The sequence below is a fragment of the Lithobates pipiens genome, unplaced genomic scaffold, assembly GCF_037356315.1.
Source record: "Lithobates pipiens isolate NorthernLeopardFrog02 unplaced genomic scaffold, aLitPip1_a1.2 Scaffold_23, whole genome shotgun sequence".
Lineage (NCBI taxonomy): Eukaryota > Metazoa > Chordata > Amphibia > Anura > Ranidae > Lithobates > Lithobates pipiens.
Genome location: NW_027507785.1, coordinates 192,304,234 through 192,327,250, shown reverse-complemented (window position 1 = coordinate 192,327,250; position 23,017 = coordinate 192,304,234). Strand labels below are relative to the sequence as shown.

Here is a 23,017-nt window from a genome sequence, read left to right as displayed (position 1 = left end):
CTTTATTCCATTGCACTTTATGTGTTTGCAAAAGCACTTTTATATTTTTATATATTATTGTTTATTTACTTATTTGTATATTTAGGAGCAGAGCTGAGTTTAATCATTTTTGTATCAATACAATGAAGATGCTTGGATTAAAACTTCTAACTATATATGTGTATATCAGACCTGTGGGTTCTGTATGAAAACTGGAGGCCAGAAACATAAGGATTTTTTTCTTGTAGCCAAGAAAGTCCAAATGTGATTCCCCTATTGAAGTCTCACATTATTTTACCTCTTTAACTAGTTGCTGACCGCTGGCCGCCAAATGACGGCAAGGTGACGCACCTATTGTGGCGGGAGGCCACATATGGACGTCATATGACATCAGGCCCGAACTGGGAAAAAAAATAGGCCCGGGCATTTTAGACTGGGCAGCCAACCTTTCCAGGGACCGGGGGGGGGGGGGGAATCTCTGGTGGTGCTGGGGCTATTAGTTCCCCAGCACAGTCCTCTCTTTTGTTTTTTATGTCTCCTGTAGTAGCTGCTACAGGCACTTCTGTTTGTTTCCAGGTTTTTCTCTCCCTCCCCCCCAGCAGTGTGCATGCTGGGGAGTGTAGTCAGCTCCCTGTTGAAAACAATTGAGCTACCTTTCTCTGGGACTACATTTCCCATGATGCCCCTCTAGGTCTCTGATTGGCCCTCTGTTGTGGCCAAAGGTGAGGGAAGCTTTCTCCTCACATGTGCTGCCGACAAGTGAAGGGGTGGGCACGAGCGGGGGGGGAAATGTCTTCACAGCAGCCCCGCCCCTTGCCTCACCGTGCGGACACCTTGGCTGGAGGAGGAAGAGCAGCCCCTGGGATCAGAGAGCGGAACTGTCAGCGCGGCGCTGAGGCTGAACTGTGTGTGAGAGAGACACACAGCTCAGCCCATGCAGCCGCCAGTTCCGCCGGAGGAGACACAGAACGGCCGCATAGCGGTAGCGGCGAGCGGCGGCCACGGCCTGTGTTAACCATGTTCAGGCCGCGGTCGCCGCTTACCTCGAGCTGTGCGGCCTAAACAGCAACATTCTTTGGAGCGGACGGCCCTGGCCCACCGGGCAAATGCCCGGTCTGCCCGATGGCCAGTCCGGGCCTGTATGACATCCTCCCGTTTAAACAGGGAATGTGCACGATCGTGCACGCGCATTCCTGTTCCTTCGGTGGCGGTGTGTCACAGAGACACCGCTCACCACTGAGGGGGGTGAACAGCCATTGGGCATGGCTGTTACCACGTGATCGGCCGTGATGAAGTCAAGGCCGATCACAGATGGTTACACCCCCACTGTGCACGGCATGTGCTCGCGAGCCGATCACTAAATGTAAACAAACCGTAAACAAACCGTAGTAAAGAGATGTTACCGGGTTCTCCTCCTCACACACCGATCGTGTGTGAGGAGGAGATTTCGGTAACATCTCGTTACCGCTTAGAGTACACACAAATCACACGATTGCCGTGCCGCCCGCCCCCCCAATAAACAGGACCTGTCACCACCCATCATAGTACCTGTCACTCACAGTCCATCATAGTACCTGTCACTCACAGTCCATCAGAGTACCCAAGAACCGGTCACAGTCCATCAGAGTACCCAAGTACCAGTCATAGTCCATCAAAGTATCCGAGTACCTGTCACAGTCCATCAGAGTACCCAAGTACCTGTCAAGGTCCATCCGAGTACCCGAGTACCTGTCACAGTCCATCCGAGTACACGAGTACCCGTCACAGTCCATCTGAGTACCCGAGTACCTGTGACAGCCCATCAAAGTACCTGAGTACCTGTCACAGCCCATCAGAGTACCCGAGTACCTGTCACAGCCCATCAGAGTACCCGAGTACCTGTCCCAGTCCATCAAAGTACCCAAGTACCTGTCACAGCCCATCAGAGTACCCGAGTACTTGTCAGAGGCCATCAGAGTACCCGAGTACCTGTCACAGCCCATCAGAGTACCCGAGTACCTGTCACAGCCCATTAGAGTACCCAAGTACCTGTCCCAGTCCATCTGAGTACCTGTCACAGTTCATCTGAGTACCTGAGTACCTGTCGCAATCCATCTGAGTACCCGAGTACCTGTCCCAGTTCATCTGAGTATCTGAATACCTGTCACAGTTCATCTGAGTACCCGAGTACCTGTCACAGTCCATATGAGTACCTGAGTACCTATCACTACACTTCAGAGTACCCAAATACCAGTCACCAGGCCATCAGAGAGCCTGTCACAAGGCCATCAGAGTACCCGAATACCTGTCACCAGGCCATCGGAGTACCCGAGTACCTGTCACCAGGCCATCAGAGTACCCGAGTACCTGTCACCAGGCCATCAAGTACCCGAGTACTTGTCAGCAGGCCATCCGAGTACCCAAGAACCGGTCACAGTCCATCAGAGTACCCAAGTACCAGTCATAGTCCATCAGAGTATCCGAGTAGCTGTCACAGTCCATCCGAGTACCGCAGTACCTGTCACGGTCCATCCGAGTACCCGAGTACCTGTCACAGTCCATCCGAGTACACGAGTACCCGTCACAGTCCATCTGAGTACCCGAGTACCTGTGACAGCCCATCAAAGTACCTGAGTACCTGTCACAGCCCATCAGAGTACCCGAGTAACTGTCACAGCCCATCAGAGTACCCGAGTACCTGTCACAGTCCATCCAAGTACCCGAGTACCTGTCACAGTCCATCAAAGTACCCAAGTACCTGTCACAGCCCATCAGAGTACCCGAGTACTTGTCAGAGGCCATCAGAGTACCCGAGTACCTGTCACAGCCCATCAGAGTACCCGAGTACCTGTCACAGTCCATTAGAGTACCCAAGTACCTGTCCCAGTCCATCTGAGTACCTGTCACAGTTCATCTGAGTACCTGAGTACCTGTTGCAATCCATCTGAGTACCCGAGTACCTGTCCCAGTTCATCTGAGTATCTGAATACCTGTCACAGTTCATCTGAGTACCCGAGTACCTGTCACAGTCCATATGAGTACCTGAGTACCTATCACTGCACTTCAGAGTACCCAAATACCAGTCACCAGGCCATCAGAGAACCTGTCACATGGCCATCAGAGTACCCGAATACCTGTCACCAGGCCATCGGAGTACCCGAGTACCTGTCACCAGGCCATCGGAGTACCCGAGTACCTGTCACCAGGCCATCAAGTACCCGAGTACTTGTCGCAATCCATCTGAGTACCCGAGTACCTGTCCCAGTTCATCTGAGTATCTGAATACCTGTCACAGTTCATCTGAGTACCCGAGTACCTGTCACAGTCCATATGAGTACCTGAGTACCTATCACTGCACTTCAGAGTACCCAAATACCAGTCACCAGGCCATCAGAGAACCTGTCACAAGGCCATCAGAGTACCCGAATACCTGTCACCAGGCCATCGGAGTACCCGAGTACCTGTCACCAGGCCATCGGAGTACCCGAGTACCTGTCACCAGGCCATCAAGTACCCGAGTACTTGTCAGCAGGCCATCAGAGTACTCAAGTACTTGTCACCAGGCCATCAGAGTATTCAAGTACCTGTCACCAGCCCATCAGAGTACCAGAATACCTATCTGCAGCCCATCAGAGTACCCAAGTACCTATTTGCAGCACATGCCTCATAGAATATACGTTGGGGTGTTTGCTTTCCAAAATGGGGTCATTTTGTGGGTAATTTTACTGTCCTGGTGCTCCAGGACCTTCAAAAGTGTGATGGGTAGAAATGAAATGAGATGCATTGTTTATGCTCCTAGAATGCCTGAAGGTACTTCTTAAATGTTCGGCCTCTGTATGTGGCCAGGCTGTGTAAAGGTCCTACACATGTGGTATCGACATACTTGGGAGGAGTAGCAGAATGTGTTTTGGGGTGTCATTTTTGCTATATACATGCTATGTGTTAGAAATATCTAAGTGTTTTCATTTTTTCCACATTTTCCCAAAACTTCTGGAAAAAAAATGAACCGTTCAAAAGACTCATTATGCCTCACAGATTATACGTTGGGGTGTTTGCTTTCCAAAATGGGGTCATTTTATGGGCAATTCCATTGTCTTGGTACTCCAGGGCCTTCAAAAGTGTAATAGGTGGCTGTGAAATGAGATGTGTCATTTTTGCTCGTAGAACATCTGAAAGTGCCATTTCAATGTTGGTGCTCTGTATGTGGCCATGCTGTGTAAAAGTCTCACACATGTGGCATCGCCACACTCGGGAAGAGTAGCAGAATGTATTTTGGGGTGTATTCTGTGTGAGAAATAACCTGATAATATGACAATTTTGTAAAAAAAAAAAAAATATATCTTTGTTTTGCAAAGAATTATGGGAAAAAATTACAACTTAAAAAAACTCACCATGATACTTACTTAATACCTTGGAATGTCTACTTTCTAAAAAAGGGTCATTTGGGGGGTATTTGTACTTTCCTGACTTGTTAGTGTCTCAGGAAACGAGATACACCTGAAGTACTGAAGGCCTGATCAGATGTAATCAATTTTCAGTGATTGGCACCATAGTTTGTAGACTCTATAACTTTCACAAAGACCAAATAATATACACTAATGTGGGTTATTTTTACCAAAGATATGTAGCAGTATAAATTTTGGCCAAAATTTTATGAAGAAAAATTACTAATTAGCAAAATTTTATGACAGAAACAAAGAAAAAGGCATTTTTTCACAAAATTTCCGTTTTTTTATTTATAGCACAAAAAATAAAAAACCCACTAGTGATTAAATACCTCTAAAAGAAAGCTCTATATGTGTGGAAAAAAGGACACACGTTTCATATGGGTACAGTGTTGCATGACTGAGTAATTGTCATTCAAACTGTGAGAGCGCTGAAAGCTGAAAATTGGTCTGGTCAGGAAGGGGGTGTAAATGTCAAGGCTCGAGTCCTGGGGGAAAGCATGGGAACGGCGTTTCTGTACTATTTCCACAACAGGAACGCCAGTCCCATTAGCTGCCTGAGCCTATCCTGCGTACGCCGCGGCTGCCCGAGTGACTGCTTGCTAGGCTAGGGCCGCTCGGCGTCTAGCAACCGGTCACATGACATCGGCCGTACACGTGGGCACGCACTGGCAGGAGTCAGTGGACAGCCGGGCTACGGCTGAGCAGTGCCTCCAGAGCAACAAGCCCCAGACACACCGCTTGGATCCGGACTGTCCCCTCTGCCCAGTGCCAGACAGTTCTGGCCTCCTGGGGCCACCGCCGATCCACAGCCGCTGCACTGCTGCCAGTTTACTTCTCTCCTGAGAAGAGAATACCAGGTTAGTGTGTTAACTAAGTTGCAGTCTGCTATACATACCTTGCCAATACTCTGCAATAATTACCCTGCCAATACTCTGCAATACTTACCCTGCCAATACTCTGCAATACATACCCTGCCAATACTCCGCAATACTCACCCTGCCAATACTCCGCAATACTCACCCTGCCAATTCTCTGCAATACTTACCCTGCCAATACTCTGCAATACTTACCCTGCCAATACTCTGCAATACATACCCTGCTAATACTCTGCAATACATACCCTGCCAATACTCTGCAATACATACCCTGACAATACTCTGCAATACTTACCCTGCCAATACTCTGCAATACTTACTCTGCCAATACTCTGCAATACATACCCTGCCAATACTCTGCAATACATACCCTGCCAATACTCTGCAATACTTACCCTGCCAATACTCTGCAATACTTACCCTGCCAATACTCTGCAATACATACCCTGCCAATACTCTGCAATACATACCCTACCAATACTCTGCAATACATACCCTGCCAATACTCTGCAATACTTACTCTGTCAATACTCTGCAATACATACCTTGCCAATACTCTGCAATACATAGCCTGCCAATACTCTGCAGTACTCACCCTGCCAATACTCTGCAGTGCTCACCCTGCCATTACTCTGCAATACTCACCCTGCCAATACTCTGCAATACTCACCCTGCCAATACTCTGCAATACATACCCTGCCAATACTCTGCAATACATACCCTGCCAATACTCTGCAATACATACCCTACCAATACTCTGCAATACTTACCCTGCCAATACACTGCAATACTTAGCCAGCCAATACTCTGCAATACTTACCCTGCCAATACATGCCAATACTCTGCAATACATACCCTGCCAATACTCTGCTATACTCACCCTGCCAATACCCTGCCAATACTCTGCAATACATACCCTGCCAATACTCTGCAATACTTACCCTGCCAATACTCTGCAATACTTACCCTGCCAATACTCTGCAATACTTACCCTGCCAATACTCTACAATACATACCCTGCCAATACTCTGCAGTACATACCCTGCCAATACTCTGCAGTACTTACCCTGCCAATACTCTGCAATACTTACCCTGCCAATACTCTGCAATACTTACCCTGCCAATACTCTACAATACATACCCTGCCAATACTCTACAATACATACCCTGCCAATACTCTGCAATACTTACCCTGCCAATACACTGCAATACTTAGCCAGCCAATACTCTGCAATACTTACCCTGCCAATGCATGCCAATACTCTGCAATACATACCCTGCCAATACTCTGCTATACTTACCCTGGCAATACCCTGCCAATACTCTGCAATACATACCCTGCCAATACTCTGCAATACTTACCCTGCCAATACTCTGCAATACTTACCCTGACAATACTCTGCAATACCCTGCCAATACTCTGCAATACCCTGCCAATACTTTGCAATACATACCCTGCCAATACTCTGCAGTACTTACCCTGCCAATACTCTGCAATACTTACCCTGCCAATACTCTGCAATACTTACCCTGCCAATACTCTGCAATACTTACCCTGCAAATACTCCGCAATACTTACCCTGCCAATACTCTGCCAATACTCTGCAATACATACCCTGCCAATACTCTGCAATACTTACCCTACCAATACTCTGCAGTACTTACGCTGTCAATACTCTGCAGTACTTACCCTGCCAATACTCTGCAGTACTTACCCTGTCAATACTCTGCAATACCCTGCCAATGCTTACTCTGCAATACTTACTCTGCCAATACTTACCCTGCCAATACTTACTCTGCAATACTTACTCTGCCAATACTTACTCTGCCAATACTTACCCTGCCAATACATACCCTGCCAATACTTACTCTGCCGATACTTACTCTGCCGATACTTACCCTGTCGATACTTACCCTGCCGATACTTACTCTGCAATACTTACTCTGACAATACTTACCCTGACAATACTTACCCTGACAATACTCTGAAATACTTACCCTGCAATACCCAGCAATGCCCTGCCAATAATCTGCAATACCCAGCAATAATCTGCAATACTCTGCATTACCCTGGCAATACTTATCCTGCCAATATTCTGCAATACCCTGCCAATACTTACTCTGCCAATACCCAGCCATACCCATCCATGCTCAGCCAATATTACATTGGGGAGATGATGTGTATATTACAGTGGGGGAGATGTATATTACAGTGGGGGAGATGTATATTGCAGTGGGGGAGATGTATATTGCAGTGGGGACTATATGGTGGTGCATTTTCACAGGTTTTTGCAAATTCAATTATTATTTGCTGATCCGAAAAATGATCCGATCCATGACTCTGATCCAAGTAATGATCCAATTCATGAGTTTTTTGATCCGTTGCCGATAACCTTGCAGGGCAAGGGCAACGTTACTCCAGTTTGTGGGATATTTTCTAATGGGCTGTGTAACATAGAATTTGGAACAGGGTGTTTTTGTGTTAGAAATTCCCTGCGAGGGAAAGATCATCACTCATTGTGTTGATTATTCTGTTTGACAAGTTAAAGGGATTGTAAAGTGAATTTTTTAATTTTTTTAAAATAACAAACATGTTATACTTACCTCCACTGTGCAGCTCATTTTGCACAGAGTGGCCCCAAACCTGCTCTTCTGGGGTCCCTCGGCGGCTGTCTCTGCTTCCTCCCGCAGGTGCTTCTCACGTTCATGCGAGCTCCCTCGCATGGTGAGAAGCATCTGTGGGCGCGCTCCCGTGATACAGCTGGCGGCTATAGCCACTCGCTGTATCACACGGGCCCGCCCCCCGACGCTCCGCGTCAGTGGATGTGATTGACAGCAGCGCAAGCCAATGGCTGCGCTGCTTTCCATCCATCCACTACAGCCAATCAGCGGCCAGGCTGAACGGTGGAAAGGACGTTGGGGGACGAGCGCGGGACTTTCGAGGGGTGAGGTAAGTAAAACGGGGGGGCTGGGGGCACAGGCACTGTCAGATGTTTTTTCACCTTAATGAATAGAATGCATTAAGGTGAAAAAACATTTACCTTTACAACACCTTTAACTTATTTTGTTTTTGTAAACTGGCACTTTACAATAAATGTTGTACTGTATTTTCTGTGAAATATATATGCATATGAGCGTACCTTTTTTTTTTTGGTGGGGGAGTGGATCTTGGGTGTGAGTTCCCAAACTTTTTTCCCCAGGACTTGACCCCTGGTAAGTGCACTATATTGAGGTGGTTAAACAGCAGTCATCTAGCCAGCTAGTTATGATTTGTAACCAGAACTAGTGTCCCCATTGGAAAATGTCTCCTCTATTTCTATTCTGATGTCAAGAATGTCACGTCTACCTCAATGCAGGTGGTCAGACACTATAGCTAGCTACTGTGTGCTTCCCCTATAGCAGCCCCCTTTCCCTTAGGGCTAGCAGGCCTATCGTTACTTGGTTGCCCCCAGGACCTATACAGAATGCTATAGTGCCTGGCCACCACACCAGGGCAGACATGAACAGAGCAAACAACAGACTACTTGCAGTTTAGCAGACAGATATCATGGTTCTATGACAGTCCAGGTGAAAGGCGGAGTTCAGGGAATAGTCAAATATCCAATCCAATGACATTCTAGGTAAAAGGCAGGCTGAGTTCAGGGAATAGTCCAATATCCGATCCAGGTCATACACAGGGAAATTCAACAGTGAAGCAGTGCAGACAAATGGGAGGCTTGATCAGGAACAAATGCAGGTAACTCTCTCTCTATCACAAGCAAAGCCCTCCATCTAGAGCTGCACCTCTTGCCCTCCACCCTTTGCAGGGTAGGTCTGCAAAGTGGGCTAGGATACTGCTGTCAAGGGGAAGGGGGTTCATATGAAGGAGGCTAGGACCCTTCTGTGAAGGGAAGTTGATTTGAAATGGCAAGGCCCGCTTGCTGAACCCAGAAGAGCTGGCGGGCCTCTCTAAGACATCAGAGAGAACATGGGAGTGTGGGACAAAGCAATGGCAAGGCATGAGAGGTTCCCAGTAGGACACTGGATGGGTGAGTATCTGAAATGTGCCGATACCACCTTTAGGTAAGCGGGGCCAAAAAATGTTAAATCTGGGGGAGTTGGCTGAAGGTCCTATCAGTCTTTTTTTCATTCAAACCAGTGGGTTGAACAAAAAAACTGAGGAGGTCGGAAGGAACTATCCAATTTTAGTAAAACGATCTCCCAGCTAAGCTATTGTGTTCTGACATGGGGATGTGGGACGGGGGACTGGGGACTGCTCCCCAGGACACACCAGTCAGCGCTCGCAGCCATTTTAAAAATAAAACACCAAAAATAAGTCCTTGGGGGCAGAGGGGGTTGGGGGATGAAGGGCGGCAAGCAGAAGGTGAAAAGCAACTGAGGCTGTTGCTGACACAAACAAAAAGGTATCTCTCTTGGCTTACCCCTGCACAATCTATACCAGAGGTCTCAAACTGGTGGCCCTCCATCTATTGCAAAACTTCAAGTCCATTGCAAGGCTGACAGTTAAAAGCATGACTCCCACAGGCAGAGGAATGATGGGACTTGTAGCTTCGCAAGAGCTGGAGGACTGCCAGTGTGAAACCCCTGCTCTATACGCTTATTAAAGTTATATAATAAAAATGACAGAAAACACAGCCACAAAAAAATCTTCTTTGCAGGTATGGTAGCACATTTTTTTGCATATATTTGAATAGTAGGTAACGTAACCTATAACATAGGTGATGTACTGTGAAGGGAAAAAGAACCTATGAAAATGTCTGACTATATTTTGTGTCACCCCCATATCGTTAACATATTTTGCAATATGACAGATTTATGTATTTCCCCTCACCTCTGTGAGACCAATGTACACCTCTACCTTGTTTATTGTTACATTGTAACATGTAATGTCATCTTCTTTAAATATAGAATTTATTAAAAAGGGTATTTTTGTTTGCAAACTCTGTGTGATCTATCCCTATCTTCTCCAAGTGTCCTCAAGATATGTATGTAACTTTTCAGCAGCACTGTATAGGATGACATAAGCTATCTCTCTCTGGAAACACTGTGTGATCTATTCTTATATACTCCAAGTGTCCCCAACACACTAACTGTAAAAATAGGACTTTTCAGTAACACTGTGTAAGATGTCAGAAATGACCTTTCCCTGCAAACATTATGGCATCTGTCCCTTTCTACTCCATGTCTACTTCAACACACACCCCAGATCAGAGGCCATGAAGTGCATTGTTGTAAACTGGTTGCTGTAGACCAAATGGACACATTCATTTGCCATTTTTCTAGAACCACAGCTCAATTGGTTTAGGTTGAATCCAAAGCTCATCCCTAGCAAGGAGGTGATTCGGGAAAGCCCCCTGAATCCAGGAAGTATTGAATTTGAACCACAAATTAGCAATTTTTCCCAAATTTTTGAGATGGGAATGAGGAACACCTATTAGAAAAAGATTGTGGGCATAGGACACGCCCTCTGCCACACCCCCTTAAATGACAAATACTTTTTTTTTTTTTACCACTATTTCTTTATACTGGCTTCTGACATTTACAAATGCAGCAATTTAGAAAATGGATGAAAGGTTTAGCACTGGAAACACTTTTTGAAACATAAAAAGTGCATTTTATATATAAACATATAGATCAGACCAAAATGAGGGATAAATGAGGAGGAAAAAGGGACAGCAGGACTTTATTCCAAATCAGGAACATTCCCTCGAAATCAGGGACAGTTGGGAGCTATGTGATTTAGTAGCGTGGTCATCTGGGTTGAGCATTGGTGTGTGAATTGCAAGAGTGGCAAAAACATTACAGTACATATGCTATGGCAGGTAAATCCAAAAACACAGGTGGTGGCTACATTTGTTTTCTTTTTTTTCAGCCTTCTTTCTTTTTCACCCAGTGATCCTGCATATAACATATAATTTGTCCTGGGTATGACAATGCCCACTCACAGTACTCTGGCTCTATTGAAGGCCAGTTTTGTCCTCCTAAAACAGAATTACAGAATACTTCCCCTCCTCTCATCTCGATACCGGGGCGGGGGAAGGGGGCATTTTTACAATGTAACACATTCACTCTAACAAAAAATTAGGTTTACCTTTTAAGTGGCACGTGGGATATGTGATCACTCCATCATTACATATTTGAAAAAGGTTTTTAGGGTCTGATATTTCATATCTAGGAATGCATTCAAACGTTATCAGCTCGTTGTGTTCCATTTGGTAATTCTTTACTTGTATATTGTGTTGTTTCATTTTGCTATATGATATTTCACATGGGTCTGTAATACAAGGAAGATGCTTGAATTAAAACTTTAAACTGTGCATGTCTATTTCAGACCTATAGGTTCTGTATGAAAACAAGAGGACAGAAACATCAAGATTTTCAATTAACATTTGAATGGCCTATTGAAGTTTCCTTTTCCTTTACCTCTTTATACAGTAGTCATCCATCCAACTATTTATGATTTGTGGCTGCTTTTTGTTTGAAAATACTTTAAAATGTCCTTTACTTTCAGTAAGATAGCTGCTTCCTGCCTTTAGATTGTATCTTAAAATAGAACTAAAGGCAAAACTTTTTTTCCCTCACTTTGGTAGGGTAAGGCCGCGTACACACGCGCGGACTGTTCGCCCAACTTTGTCCGTCCAACAGTTTCGGCAAACAGTCCGCTCAAACTTAGCATGGACGGACATGGCCACACACGACGGACGAACAGTTTGCTGAAACCGTGCGCGATGACGTGAACGGCACGTACGACGGGACGAAAAATACGACGTCCTATACACTGCATTATAGCTTTCGGCGTGAAAATCCTTTCTGAGCATGCGCGAGACTTAGTTGGCCGAACAAGCCTACACACTAGCGAACAGTCCGCTGAAACCTTGTTTCAGCGGACAGTTTTTCGGAATTTCCGTAAGACCTTGTCCGTCCAACTGTCCGCTGAAACTGTCCGCTGAAGCCCCACACACGAGCGGACTGTCCGCCCAAACACTGTTCAGCGGACAAGGTTGGGCGAACAGTCCGCCCGTGTGTACGCGGCCTAAGAGAGGATTGTAACCTGTCAGTTTGCTTACAATCTCTGTTCCATTGGGGAGATTTTCCTTCACATTCATGTCCCATAACCACAACAGGGAGTGAGAGCAAATCCTTCCAAAGGGAAGGGATCTCTGTTTTTACCAGGAACACCAGAAGTAGCATTCCTGTTGGAAGATATCTCCACTAATCCTGTTCTGGTGACAACTTACAATTCTGGATTTTCTTTCACTTTCACAGTTGGTAATAATGGGAAACAGGACAAATAAAGAGGATAAATATCTCTAATAGTGGCACAAACAGCAATAAAACATGATGGGTGTTCTAATCTCCCTCCACGCTATCCAAAACTAAAAAAGATTTGCCTTTAGTTATACCCTAACATTTCATATTCCTGATATGTGTCTGCTGTACTATGTACAGTACTTGTATGAAAAAGTATCCTGTTCTTTTTTTTTATTGCTTCCTTTGTGTGGAATACCTGGTGATCCTACCAGTACCCAGGGCCGTCTTTAATATTGATTGGACCCTGGGCAAAAATTTTCTTAGTGCCCCCCTCCTCCTCATGCAATTTCGCTCTCCACCTTCTATGAGACATACAATAAATAGCAGCTAGACTTAAAATCAGTTTACTGTATCAGATCAGGCAGTGATTGCGATTGGTTGCCAGAGGTTACAGCATATCATTACTGCTTACTGACTGGTTGCTAGAGGTTACAGCACTCCTTAAGGCTCACTGATTAGTTGCAAGAGGTTACAGCACATTTCTGCTTGTTGATTGGCTGCTAGGGATTGCTGCGCAGTAATACTGCTCACTGGTTGCTATAGGTTACAGCACATCTTCTCCTCACTGCAGGGGGGGCATGATATAACGATGAATGCTGCCTTTATTTACATATCAATGCAGTTGGCCTCAGCTATTTACATATGAATGCCAGTATTTACATGTAAACACAGGTCTGCAGGTGAGTCATCTGTACACAACAATAGGGCAGAGCTGGGCAGCATTAGTAGCAGTACAGGACTAAAACTTCAAGGGACAAGGGAATGTAAACTGGGATAGTTGGAAAGTATGAGGCAGCTGCTTTGGGCCCCCAACAATGACAGGGCCCAGGGCAGCTGCCCTTTTTGCCCTGCCTTAAAGACGGCCCTGCTTTCCTTTCCACACTAGGAATGAGAGCAGAGCATGGTTAGCTTTCTGGCTGTGCTGGGAAATCAGCTTGTTCTCTTGCAATAATCAGAGTTGTTCACTGGGAAGATCAGTGTGCTGCTGTTTCTCCTCCCTTAGCTATCTGAGCTCTTTAAAGTGGTTCTAAAGCCTTACAATGGATGTAAACCCCATTCATGAAATATTGACCTGGGCAAATATATATGTAGTGTTTACTTATGGTGCCTTGAAAAAGAATGCATACCCCTTTGAAATTGTTCACATTTTGTCAAGTTACAAGCAAAAAAGTGGCACATAATTGTTAAGTGGAAGGAAAATGATAAATGGTTTTCAATTTTTTTAAAATTAAATATCTGAAAAGTGTGGCGTGCATTTGTATTCAGCCCCCTTTACTCTGATATCCCTAACTACAATCTAGTGGAACCTATGGCCTTCAGAAGTCACCTAATTAGTAAATAGAGTCCACCTGTGTGTAATTTAATCTCAGTATAAATACAGCTGTTTTGTGAAGCCCGCAGAGGTTTGTTAGAGAACCTTAGTGAACAAACAGCATAGTGAAGGCCAAAAAAACACACCAGACAGGTCAGGGATAAAGTTGTGGAGAATTTTAAAGCAGGGTTAGGTTATAAAAAAATAAAAAAAAATCCCAAGCTTTGAACATCTCACAGAGCACTGTTCAATCCATCATCTGAAAATAGAAAGAGTATGGCACAACTGCAACTCTACCAAGACATGGCTGTCCACCTAAACTGACAGGCTGGGCAAGGAGCACATTAATCCAAGAAGCAGCCAAGAGGCCCATGGTAACTCTGGATGAGCTGTATAGAATCTGTCCACAGGACAACTATTAGTCATGCACTCCAGAAATCTAGCTTTTATGGAAGAGTGACAAGAAGAAAGCCATTGGTGAAAGAAAGCCATAAGAAGTCCCATTTGCAGTTTGTGAAAAGCCATGTGGGGGACACAGCAAACATGTGGAAGAAGGTGCTCTGGTCAGATGAGACCAAAATTTAACTTTTTGGTCTAAAAGCAAAACGCTATGTGTGGCGGAAAACTAACACTGCACATCGCCCTGAATACACCATCCCCACCATGAAACATAGTGGTGGTAGCATCATGTTGTGGAAATTATTTTCTTCAGCAGGGACAGGGAAGCTGGTCAGAGTTGATGGGAAGATGGATGAAGCCAAATACAGTGCGATCTTAGAAGAAAACCTGTTCGAGTCTGCAGAAGACTTGAGACTGGGGCAAAGGTAGGTGACCAGCAGGACAACTCTAAACATACAGCCAGACCTACACTGGAATGGTTTAGATCAAAGCATAATCATGTGTTAGCCCTTGCACACACTATCGGAGATTCCGACGGAATGTGTCCGATCGGAGCATTTTGTCGGATATTCTGACTGTGTGTGGTCTGCATCGGACTGTTTCCGTCGGAATATCCGTCAGACCAAATTTTCCAACTTGCCGGAAATATTTTCCGACAAAATGCTCCGATCGGACATACTCTGTTCATGTGTAGAGAATTCCGATTGGACAAAGTGCCACGCATGCTCAGATCAAATTCCTACATCAAAGCTATTGGCTACTAGCCTGAACATAGTCCCGTCATAACGAAATAACATCATCACGTTCTGAACGATCGGATTTTCCAACAACTTCGTCCGACCGTGTGTATACAACAGTTTCGGACAAAATCCGTCGGACAAAATCCAACGGATTTGGTTGTCGGAATCTCTGACCGTGTGTACAAGGGCTTAGACTGGCCCAGTCAAAGTCCAGACCTAAATCCAATTGAGAATCTGTGGGAAGACTTGAAAATTGACAATTATTTCCAGAGGCTCTCCATCCAATCTGACAGAGCTTGAGCTATTTTGCAAAGAATGGGCAAAAATCGCTAGATGTGCAAAGCTGGTAGAGACATCCCCAAAAAGACTTGCAGCTGTAATTGCAGTGAAAGGTCATTCTACAAAGTATTGACTGGGGAGGGGGGGGGGGGGCGGCTGCATACGAATGCACGCCACACTTTTCACATATATATTTATAAAAAAAAATTAAAACCATTTATCATTTTCCTTCCACGTCACAATTATGTGCTACGTTGTCTTGGTCTATCACATAAAATCCCAATAAAATACATTTTCATTTTTGGTTGTAACATGACAAGATGTGGAAAATTTTAAGGGGTATGAGTACTTTTTAAAGGCACTGTATCTCTCTCCAAAGCACAGTGACCTGTGTCTTTCTGTTGCTCCATTCCTCTGTTATCACCATGATAACTTCTGACAAGTTCTCTGACAGGAGAGAAAAAGCAGCTGAAAATTTGTGTTGGGGAGGGTGCTATAAATAGATTAGCAGAGAGCTTGTCTATTCACAGCACAGCTCTGAAAGTTTCTTTGTTCCTCTGTCTATGTAGAGTGGGGGTATGTACCCCCAATCAGCTCTCATACAGTGGATGCCTGAACTCCACTCCCACTGCTGAAACAGGAAGAAACATTTCTAATATGATGTGCACTTTCTAAAGAGTCTAGAAAGCTGAAGACAGCAGATATACATGTAAAACTCATGTAGGGAGATTTGTTTAATCTCTGTGTATCATTGGAGGCTGTTAACTTCACTGGGTATATGCGAGGGTTTATATCCAGTTTAACCACTTGTTGACCAGCCGTCGGAGTTATATTGCAGCAAGGTGGCTTGGTTCAGTCCGGTGCCGTGGTTTGTATATTAGCTTCTGTGGACGCGCATTGGCCAGCAGGGAAGCCAATCAGCCAGCCTGGCAGACTCGATCTCAGCTGGCCGCCCACGATCATTCCCCGCAGAGACAGAACGAGGATCTGCCAAAGTAAACAAGGCAGATCTCATTTGTGACAGAGGATTACATTGAGATCTTGTCTTTCTGCTATGCGGATCTCTGTGTTATTCCAGACAGCCCAGCTCATACAGTTAGTAAATACACCCAGGGAAATCATTAATGTTAACCCCTTCCCAGCCAGTGTCATTAGTACAATGTCAGTGCATAATTTATAGCACTGATCACTGTAATAATGTCACTGGCTCCCAAAAAAAGTGTCAAAAATGTCAGTTAGGTGTCTGATCTGTCCACTGCAATGTCGCAGTACCACTAAAAATCACTGATCTCCACTATTATTAGTTGAAAAAAACAAAAAAATAATAAAAATGCCATAAATCTATCCCCCATTTTGTAGATGTTATAACTTTTGCACAAACCAATAAATATATGCTTATTGAGGTTTTTTATTTATTTTTATTACCAAAAATATGTAGCAGAATACATATTGGCCTAAATTGATGAAGAAATTCGATTTCTAAAAATTTTTTATTGGGTATGTTTTACGTTTTTTTCTTTATAGCGCAAACAATAACAATCGCAGAGGTGTTCAAATACCACCAAAAAAAAGCTCTATTTGTGGGAAAAAAGGGCATCAATTTCATTTGGGTACAGCATCGCACTGTCGTTCAATTGTCAGCTAAAGTAACGCAGTGCAGTATCGCAAGAAATGGCCTGGTCATTAAGGGGGTAAAACGTTCTGGGGGCTGAAGTGGTTAAGGATTTTCACCTTAATGCATTCTATGCATTAAGATGAAAAACATTTTGTGCTGCATCACCCCCCCCCCCCCCCCCCCGACCTCTCTTTTTTTACCTGAGCCCAATTCGATCCAGCGTCATGCATGAGCGCAGCGGCTCAATCAAAAGCTGTGACATTGGAGGGGGGGGGGGGGGGTGGGTATAAAGTCCTGCTGTTTGTGTCAATGGACGCAGCAGTGGGACTCAGGAGTGAGCACACATGGGAGCCCAATTGAAAGCGGCTTTCCGTAGGAGCAACCACTGAAGAGGAGGTGCCTGGAGTGTCAGAGGGGGATCCCAGAAGAAGAGGATCGGAGCTGCTTTGTGCCAAACCATTGCACAGAACAGGTAAGTATAGGCATGCTCTGGGGCCTATACTTATACTTAGATCGCTGATGACACACCGAGAATCGGGATCTGTGTGTGTAAACACACAGTTTCTGGTTCTCTGAGGGGAGAAGAGACGGTGATGGTGTATTCATACAAAGTATAAAGAGCGATCTGTCATCTCCCCTTGACAGTCCCCTTCCCCTTCAGTTGGAACACAGAGGGAACACAGTTAACTCCTTTATCGTTCCCTAGTGTTAACCCCTTCCGTGCAAATTTTTACAGTAATCACTGCATTTTTATAGCACTGATCACTGTATAAATGCCAATGGTCCCAAAATGTGTCAAAAGTATCCGATGTGTCCGCCATAATAAAAATCACAGATTGCCGCCATTACTAGTAAAATGAATAAATAAATAAATAAAAATGCTATAAATCTATTCCCTATTTTGTAAACGCTATAACTTTTGCACAAACTAATCAATATACACTTATTGTAATTTTTATTAACAAAAATATGTAGAAGAATACATATCGGCCTAAACCAAGAAAAATTATATATTTTTTTGTTAAATTGGGATATTTATTATAGCAAAAAGTACAAAATATTGAGCTTTTTTCAAAATCGTTGCTCTTTTTTTGTTTATAGCGCAAAAAGTAAAAACCGCTAAAGAAAGCTGTATTTGTGGGGGGGAAAAAAGACATCAATTTTGTTTGGATGCAGTGCCGTACGACCACGCACTTGTCAGTTAAAGCGACGCAGCGAGCATCTCAAAAAATTGCCTGGTCATTCAGCAGCCAAATCTTCTGGGGCTGCAGCGGTTAATGTATGCATTGGATAGAATAGGTAAGGGTTAAAATCCCCAAATGGTTAGTTGGTTATTTTTTACTGTCACTGCTAGGGAAAGCTTCCCCCACTTCCTGTCCTATGGATGCAACAGGAAATATGAGGAAATCTCCCTAAAATGAGGGTACTCGTCTTCGAGCTACTTTAGCGCGATTTCCAAGCCGCACAGCAGTGTGATTTGCACTGCTGATTTCATTGCAGCTTGCGACTTCATTTAACAGAAGTCTATGTAAGTCGCAATGAAATTGGTAAAAAGTAGTGAAGGAACCTGTTTCATAAACGCATGAGTCTTGGCAATATAAATGGTTCCATAGCAGGCAATGGGGTTTGACTTATCATGTGATTTGGAACTGTCAAATCGCATGACAAGTTGCACCGGTGTGAATGGGGGCTAAAAGAGAGGTGGCTCTCCCCAGTGGAGACACACACATAAGTAAAGGTTGACACAAGCCTTCTTCACTCCCCCTTTCTAAAAATGAAAAAAGAATGCATTTATATACAATTCAAGAAGGCCAACACACCTATTCTTGAGAAAGCTAACATTTATCTGTAATGCTGTCAGCCTCAAAATTGGCCACTTAATCCCACTATTGGTCTACAGCAGTAGTTCTCAACTCCTACCCTCGGGACCCACTAACAGGCCAGGTTTGCAAGATAACTCAAATACATCACAGGTGATATAATTTGCTGCTCAGTGATTGCAGTATTTTAGTCTGCATCTCCCCAAGGTAATACTTAAAATCTGGCCTGTTAGTGGGTTCTGAGAACAGGAATTAAGAACCACTGGCCTACAGCTTAAATCAAAGTACTAGCAAAACAAAAAGAGAAAGGTGCACCAACCTAGTGCATTACTGCAATATAAATTATTGAAAAGATTAAAAGAGCAATATATACTCACAAACGTAATAGAAATAAACACATGTCACAACGAGTGTCCTCCACTGCAAGAAGGTCTATTAACGTCCATTGCCAGAAGACCAGGAGGTATCCAAACCGCTAATGCATTTTGAGGACAAACCCTCTTCCTCAGAGCCAAAAGATAGTGATGGATGATCCCTTTTGGCTCTGTGGAAGAGGGTTCAACCTCGAAACGCGTTAGCCATTTGGCTACCTCCTGGTCTTCTGGCAGGACCAATGGATGTTAATAGACCTCTATTAGCACAGGAGAATATTTGCATGTTGGTGGACTCACTGTGCAAACGTATGGTGTTTATTTGTAAATATCTGAATAGGAAACAATTACAGCTTTTCTTACACACCTTTACATGTTGGTGGCTCTACATTCCAAGTTCCATTGGATGTGCAGTAAATCTGAGATGGCCCATTAAGTTTCTTATTTGGATTTTTGCACTTTAGGTTTATTACATGACCTGCTGTATATTCTTCATCATGTACGGTGGATACAACTCTTACACTGCCATCCACCACAGGGGGACATAGTTTGGCTGTAAAAAATATAAGGAAGATGTAAGTATATGTGCAAACATTTACACACTTTTGAAACAATGTTAAGCTTAAACTGTTCCTAAACCCTCAACAGTAAAATCAGTCTGTATATGCAGTAAAGCATGCTTGTTATACTTACTGTGGAAATCTAAAGGAAAAATCCTGTGCATTGTATAAAAAGGTTGTTTGATGCTGATTTATCTGATCTGCCCCTTCATTTACAATACCCAATCCATCTGCTGATAGAACAGAGCCTTGGGGGCAAGTCAGGGGTCATGCAGCCTCAGATGACATTCAGAGTAGAATGAAAACTCCTCCTACAAGCTTTAATCAGACACTGATAGAAATCAGAGGACTGCTGTATACTGCTGATAAGAAAAGATATTTAGCAGTTTATATTTACTAAAATGATTGCATTTTCATGTTCTGTGTACTGTGGGAGACCAGATATAGTGAATGCAGGGTCCTGGGTTTAATAACACTTTAAGCAAAAACTTCTTCTGATTTGATTTCTTTTTGCATTTATTTTTTGTTTTTATAACATGGAACTCGATTTAATAATGACTACAGTATTCTGAAGTTTATATGTAGCACCCTGGTGTTTAGGCAGGGTTGCTAGTAAATTTAGTTTGCCAGGCGGTAGTTGCTCTGGTAAATTGTTAGTAGATCCATGGATTCTGTTGCTAGGTGGCGTTATGCTTGCAAAAGGGACCTAGCGGGTCAGCAGGGGTGACGCTTAAGGAGTATCTGTGAGTGTCAAGCCAGGGACCCAGCAGGGGTGCGGGGGTGATGCTAGAGGAAGAAACCAAGTTGTGGAAGTGGAAGAGCTCTGGGGATCCAGTGGCAATTGGGTCTGAGAGTCTAGTGAGAGTGTCAGGTCACCTGAGACCAGGTGACAAAGGCACTCTGTAGGAATCGGAAGTGCACCACTAAGATAGTGGATCCTAGGACTGACTGCTGGAAGCAGGTCTACTGGATCATTAACACAGATCCCAGTTGGAGCTAGAGCATAGATTCCCCAGGACGTGGAGTCTGCAGGTGTTCACCAGAGCCTCTAGTGGTGAGGATGGACTGCGCCGCAGTCTGGCTCCAGGTCGCGGCCCCTAGGATCTCACAGCTCACGCTCACAGTAGACTACAGGAGAAAGAAACATCAGGCTGGAACAACAAGGATAGTAAAGGGATAAGGCAGAGGTCAGGGCAACTGGCAGACAAGAACAACAGAGTACACGCCAAAGGTTCAGGGTCATAGGCAACCAGAGATAGTTGAAGACATGCCAAAAAGTCAGGGTCACGAGCAGACAGCAATAGTCGAGAACACACCAAGGACAATAACAGAGACAAATGTAGAGCACACGGCAAGCAGGAAACAGGAAGCCAAACACACAGTGAATACACAATGGTTGATCAGCCCCGCTGGCTTGCAGTGCACGGGTTAATATAGAGTTCCCTGATAGGGCCTGGGGTGGAACCATACTTAAAGGAGAGGTTATAAAAACCACCAGGTGGAAGTGGCTGGCTTCTTAGTCTGAACACATGAGGAGAGGTAAGCAGACAGAGGAAGATTACTGCATAACCATGACAGAGAGACTGGGAGCTCAGTGAATGAAGACCTACAGTGAAAAACTGTAGCGTGCAATGAGAACTATTTGTGTTACCAATAGTACCACATGACCTAGAGAGTGCATCAGTCCGACTATTGCAGGACGCATCCCAGAGATCGCTATCAGCGGGAAGAGCAGAAGATACTGGGATGGTGGTAACAGGAAGTTTCTCTTTTGAGGTACCCTTGAGTAGGCAGGAAGAGGAACAGGAGGGACCCCAAGCCAGGATCTGTCCAGCAGACCAGTCAACATGTGGAGAATGGAGCCGTAACCAAGGAAGACCTAATATGATAGGAGATGAAGCTTTAGGTAAGACAAGGAAGGATATCCACTCCTGGTGGAGTGTCCCTACCAACATCTTAACAGGGAGGGTCTGGAAGCAGATAGGGCCCCCTGGGAGAACAGTGCCATCAATCTCCAAGACCACCAATGGCATTGTAAGGGGCAAAAGGGTAAGTCCATGAAATTGCCAGCGGCTCCGGAATCCAGATGTGCCGAGACTGAACGAGGGGAAGCTCCGACATGAAGAAATACAGAAAGGAGAAGACAAGAAGGTGAAGGTGATATCACAGAGGCTAATAATCCACCTTCCAGATGTATTAGCCCTGAGCATTTTTCCGGACGAAGAGAACAAGTGTCACGAAAATTACCTCTGACCTCACAGTAGAGGCACAGGCCCAGAGTTCTGTGCCTAGAGCGTTCTTCGGGAGATAACTTGGTCCGGCCCAGATGCATAGGTTCCTCAGCAGGTAGGGGGTGCTCCTTGGATCGAAGAGAAGGGACAGGGAGCTCAGGCTGCCTAAAGAACGGATAGTGCTGGCGTCTTTTTTTCCAGGACCCTCTCCTAGAAGTGAATAGGGATGAGCTTGGTGTTCGAGTCGAACTCTGTGGGCCGTTATTGCCAAATTATTGTGGTGCTCACGGCCCACAATGCACTGCGCCCACGCAGTGCATTGCTGGCTCATGATTGGCCAAGCATGCACTGTGACCCCGCATGCTTGGCCATTAACAGCACCGGCAGCGTGGAGAGCCATGATTCGCCACAGGCAGGATGCCTGTGGCCAATTATAGCTCAGGCTGTGTAGTACACTCCCCACACTATATAAGGCAACCAGCGCGGCAGCCTTGTGTAGTGTTCCGGAATCTGCAGGAGTTAGTGGGTGTTGCCTGTGTACCTTCAGCGCAGTATACACCTGTATCTACATATATTGCTATATTGCTCTTCTCTAATTGAGCCATCAGCCATCTGCAGGAGTTTGTGGGTTTTGTCTGTGTGCCTTGAGCGCAGTATACACCTGTATCTACCTATATTGCTATATTGCTTTTCTCTAATTGAGCCATCAGCCATCTGCAGGAGTTTGTGGGTGTTGTCTGTGTGCCTTGAGCGCAGTATACACCTGTATCTACCTATATAGCTATATTGCTCTTCTGTAATTGAGCCATCAGCCATCTGTAGGAGTTTGTGGGTGTTGTCTGTGTGCCTTGAGCGCAGTATACACCTGTATCTACCTATATAGCTATATTGCTCTTATGTAATTGAGTCAGCAGCCATCTGCAGGAGTTTGTGGGTGTTGTCTGTGTGCCTTGAGCGCAATATACACTTGTATCTACCTACATAGCTATATTGCTCTTCTGTAATTGAGTCATCAGCCATCTGCAGGAGTTCGTGGGTGTTGTCTGTGTGCCTTGAGCTCAGTTTACACCTATATCAACCTATATTGCTATATTGCTC

General features: G+C 44.8%; 1 protein-coding gene across 1 annotated transcript in view; it reads right to left on the bottom strand.

Moving 5' to 3' along the window:
* The window catches only part of LOC143928080 (complement factor H-like), a 250,907-nt gene that overhangs the window by 111,627 nt on the left and 116,263 nt on the right, over positions 1 to 23,017 (bottom strand). The window contains exons 5-6 of the mRNA XM_077452695.1: positions 19,496 to 19,681; positions 11,373 to 11,555 (exon numbers count right to left, since the gene is read on the bottom strand). Of these exons, the coding sequence (XP_077308821.1) occupies positions 11,373 to 11,555; positions 19,496 to 19,681 (369 nt within the window). The remainder of the gene's footprint in view (positions 1 to 11,372; positions 11,556 to 19,495; positions 19,682 to 23,017) is intronic.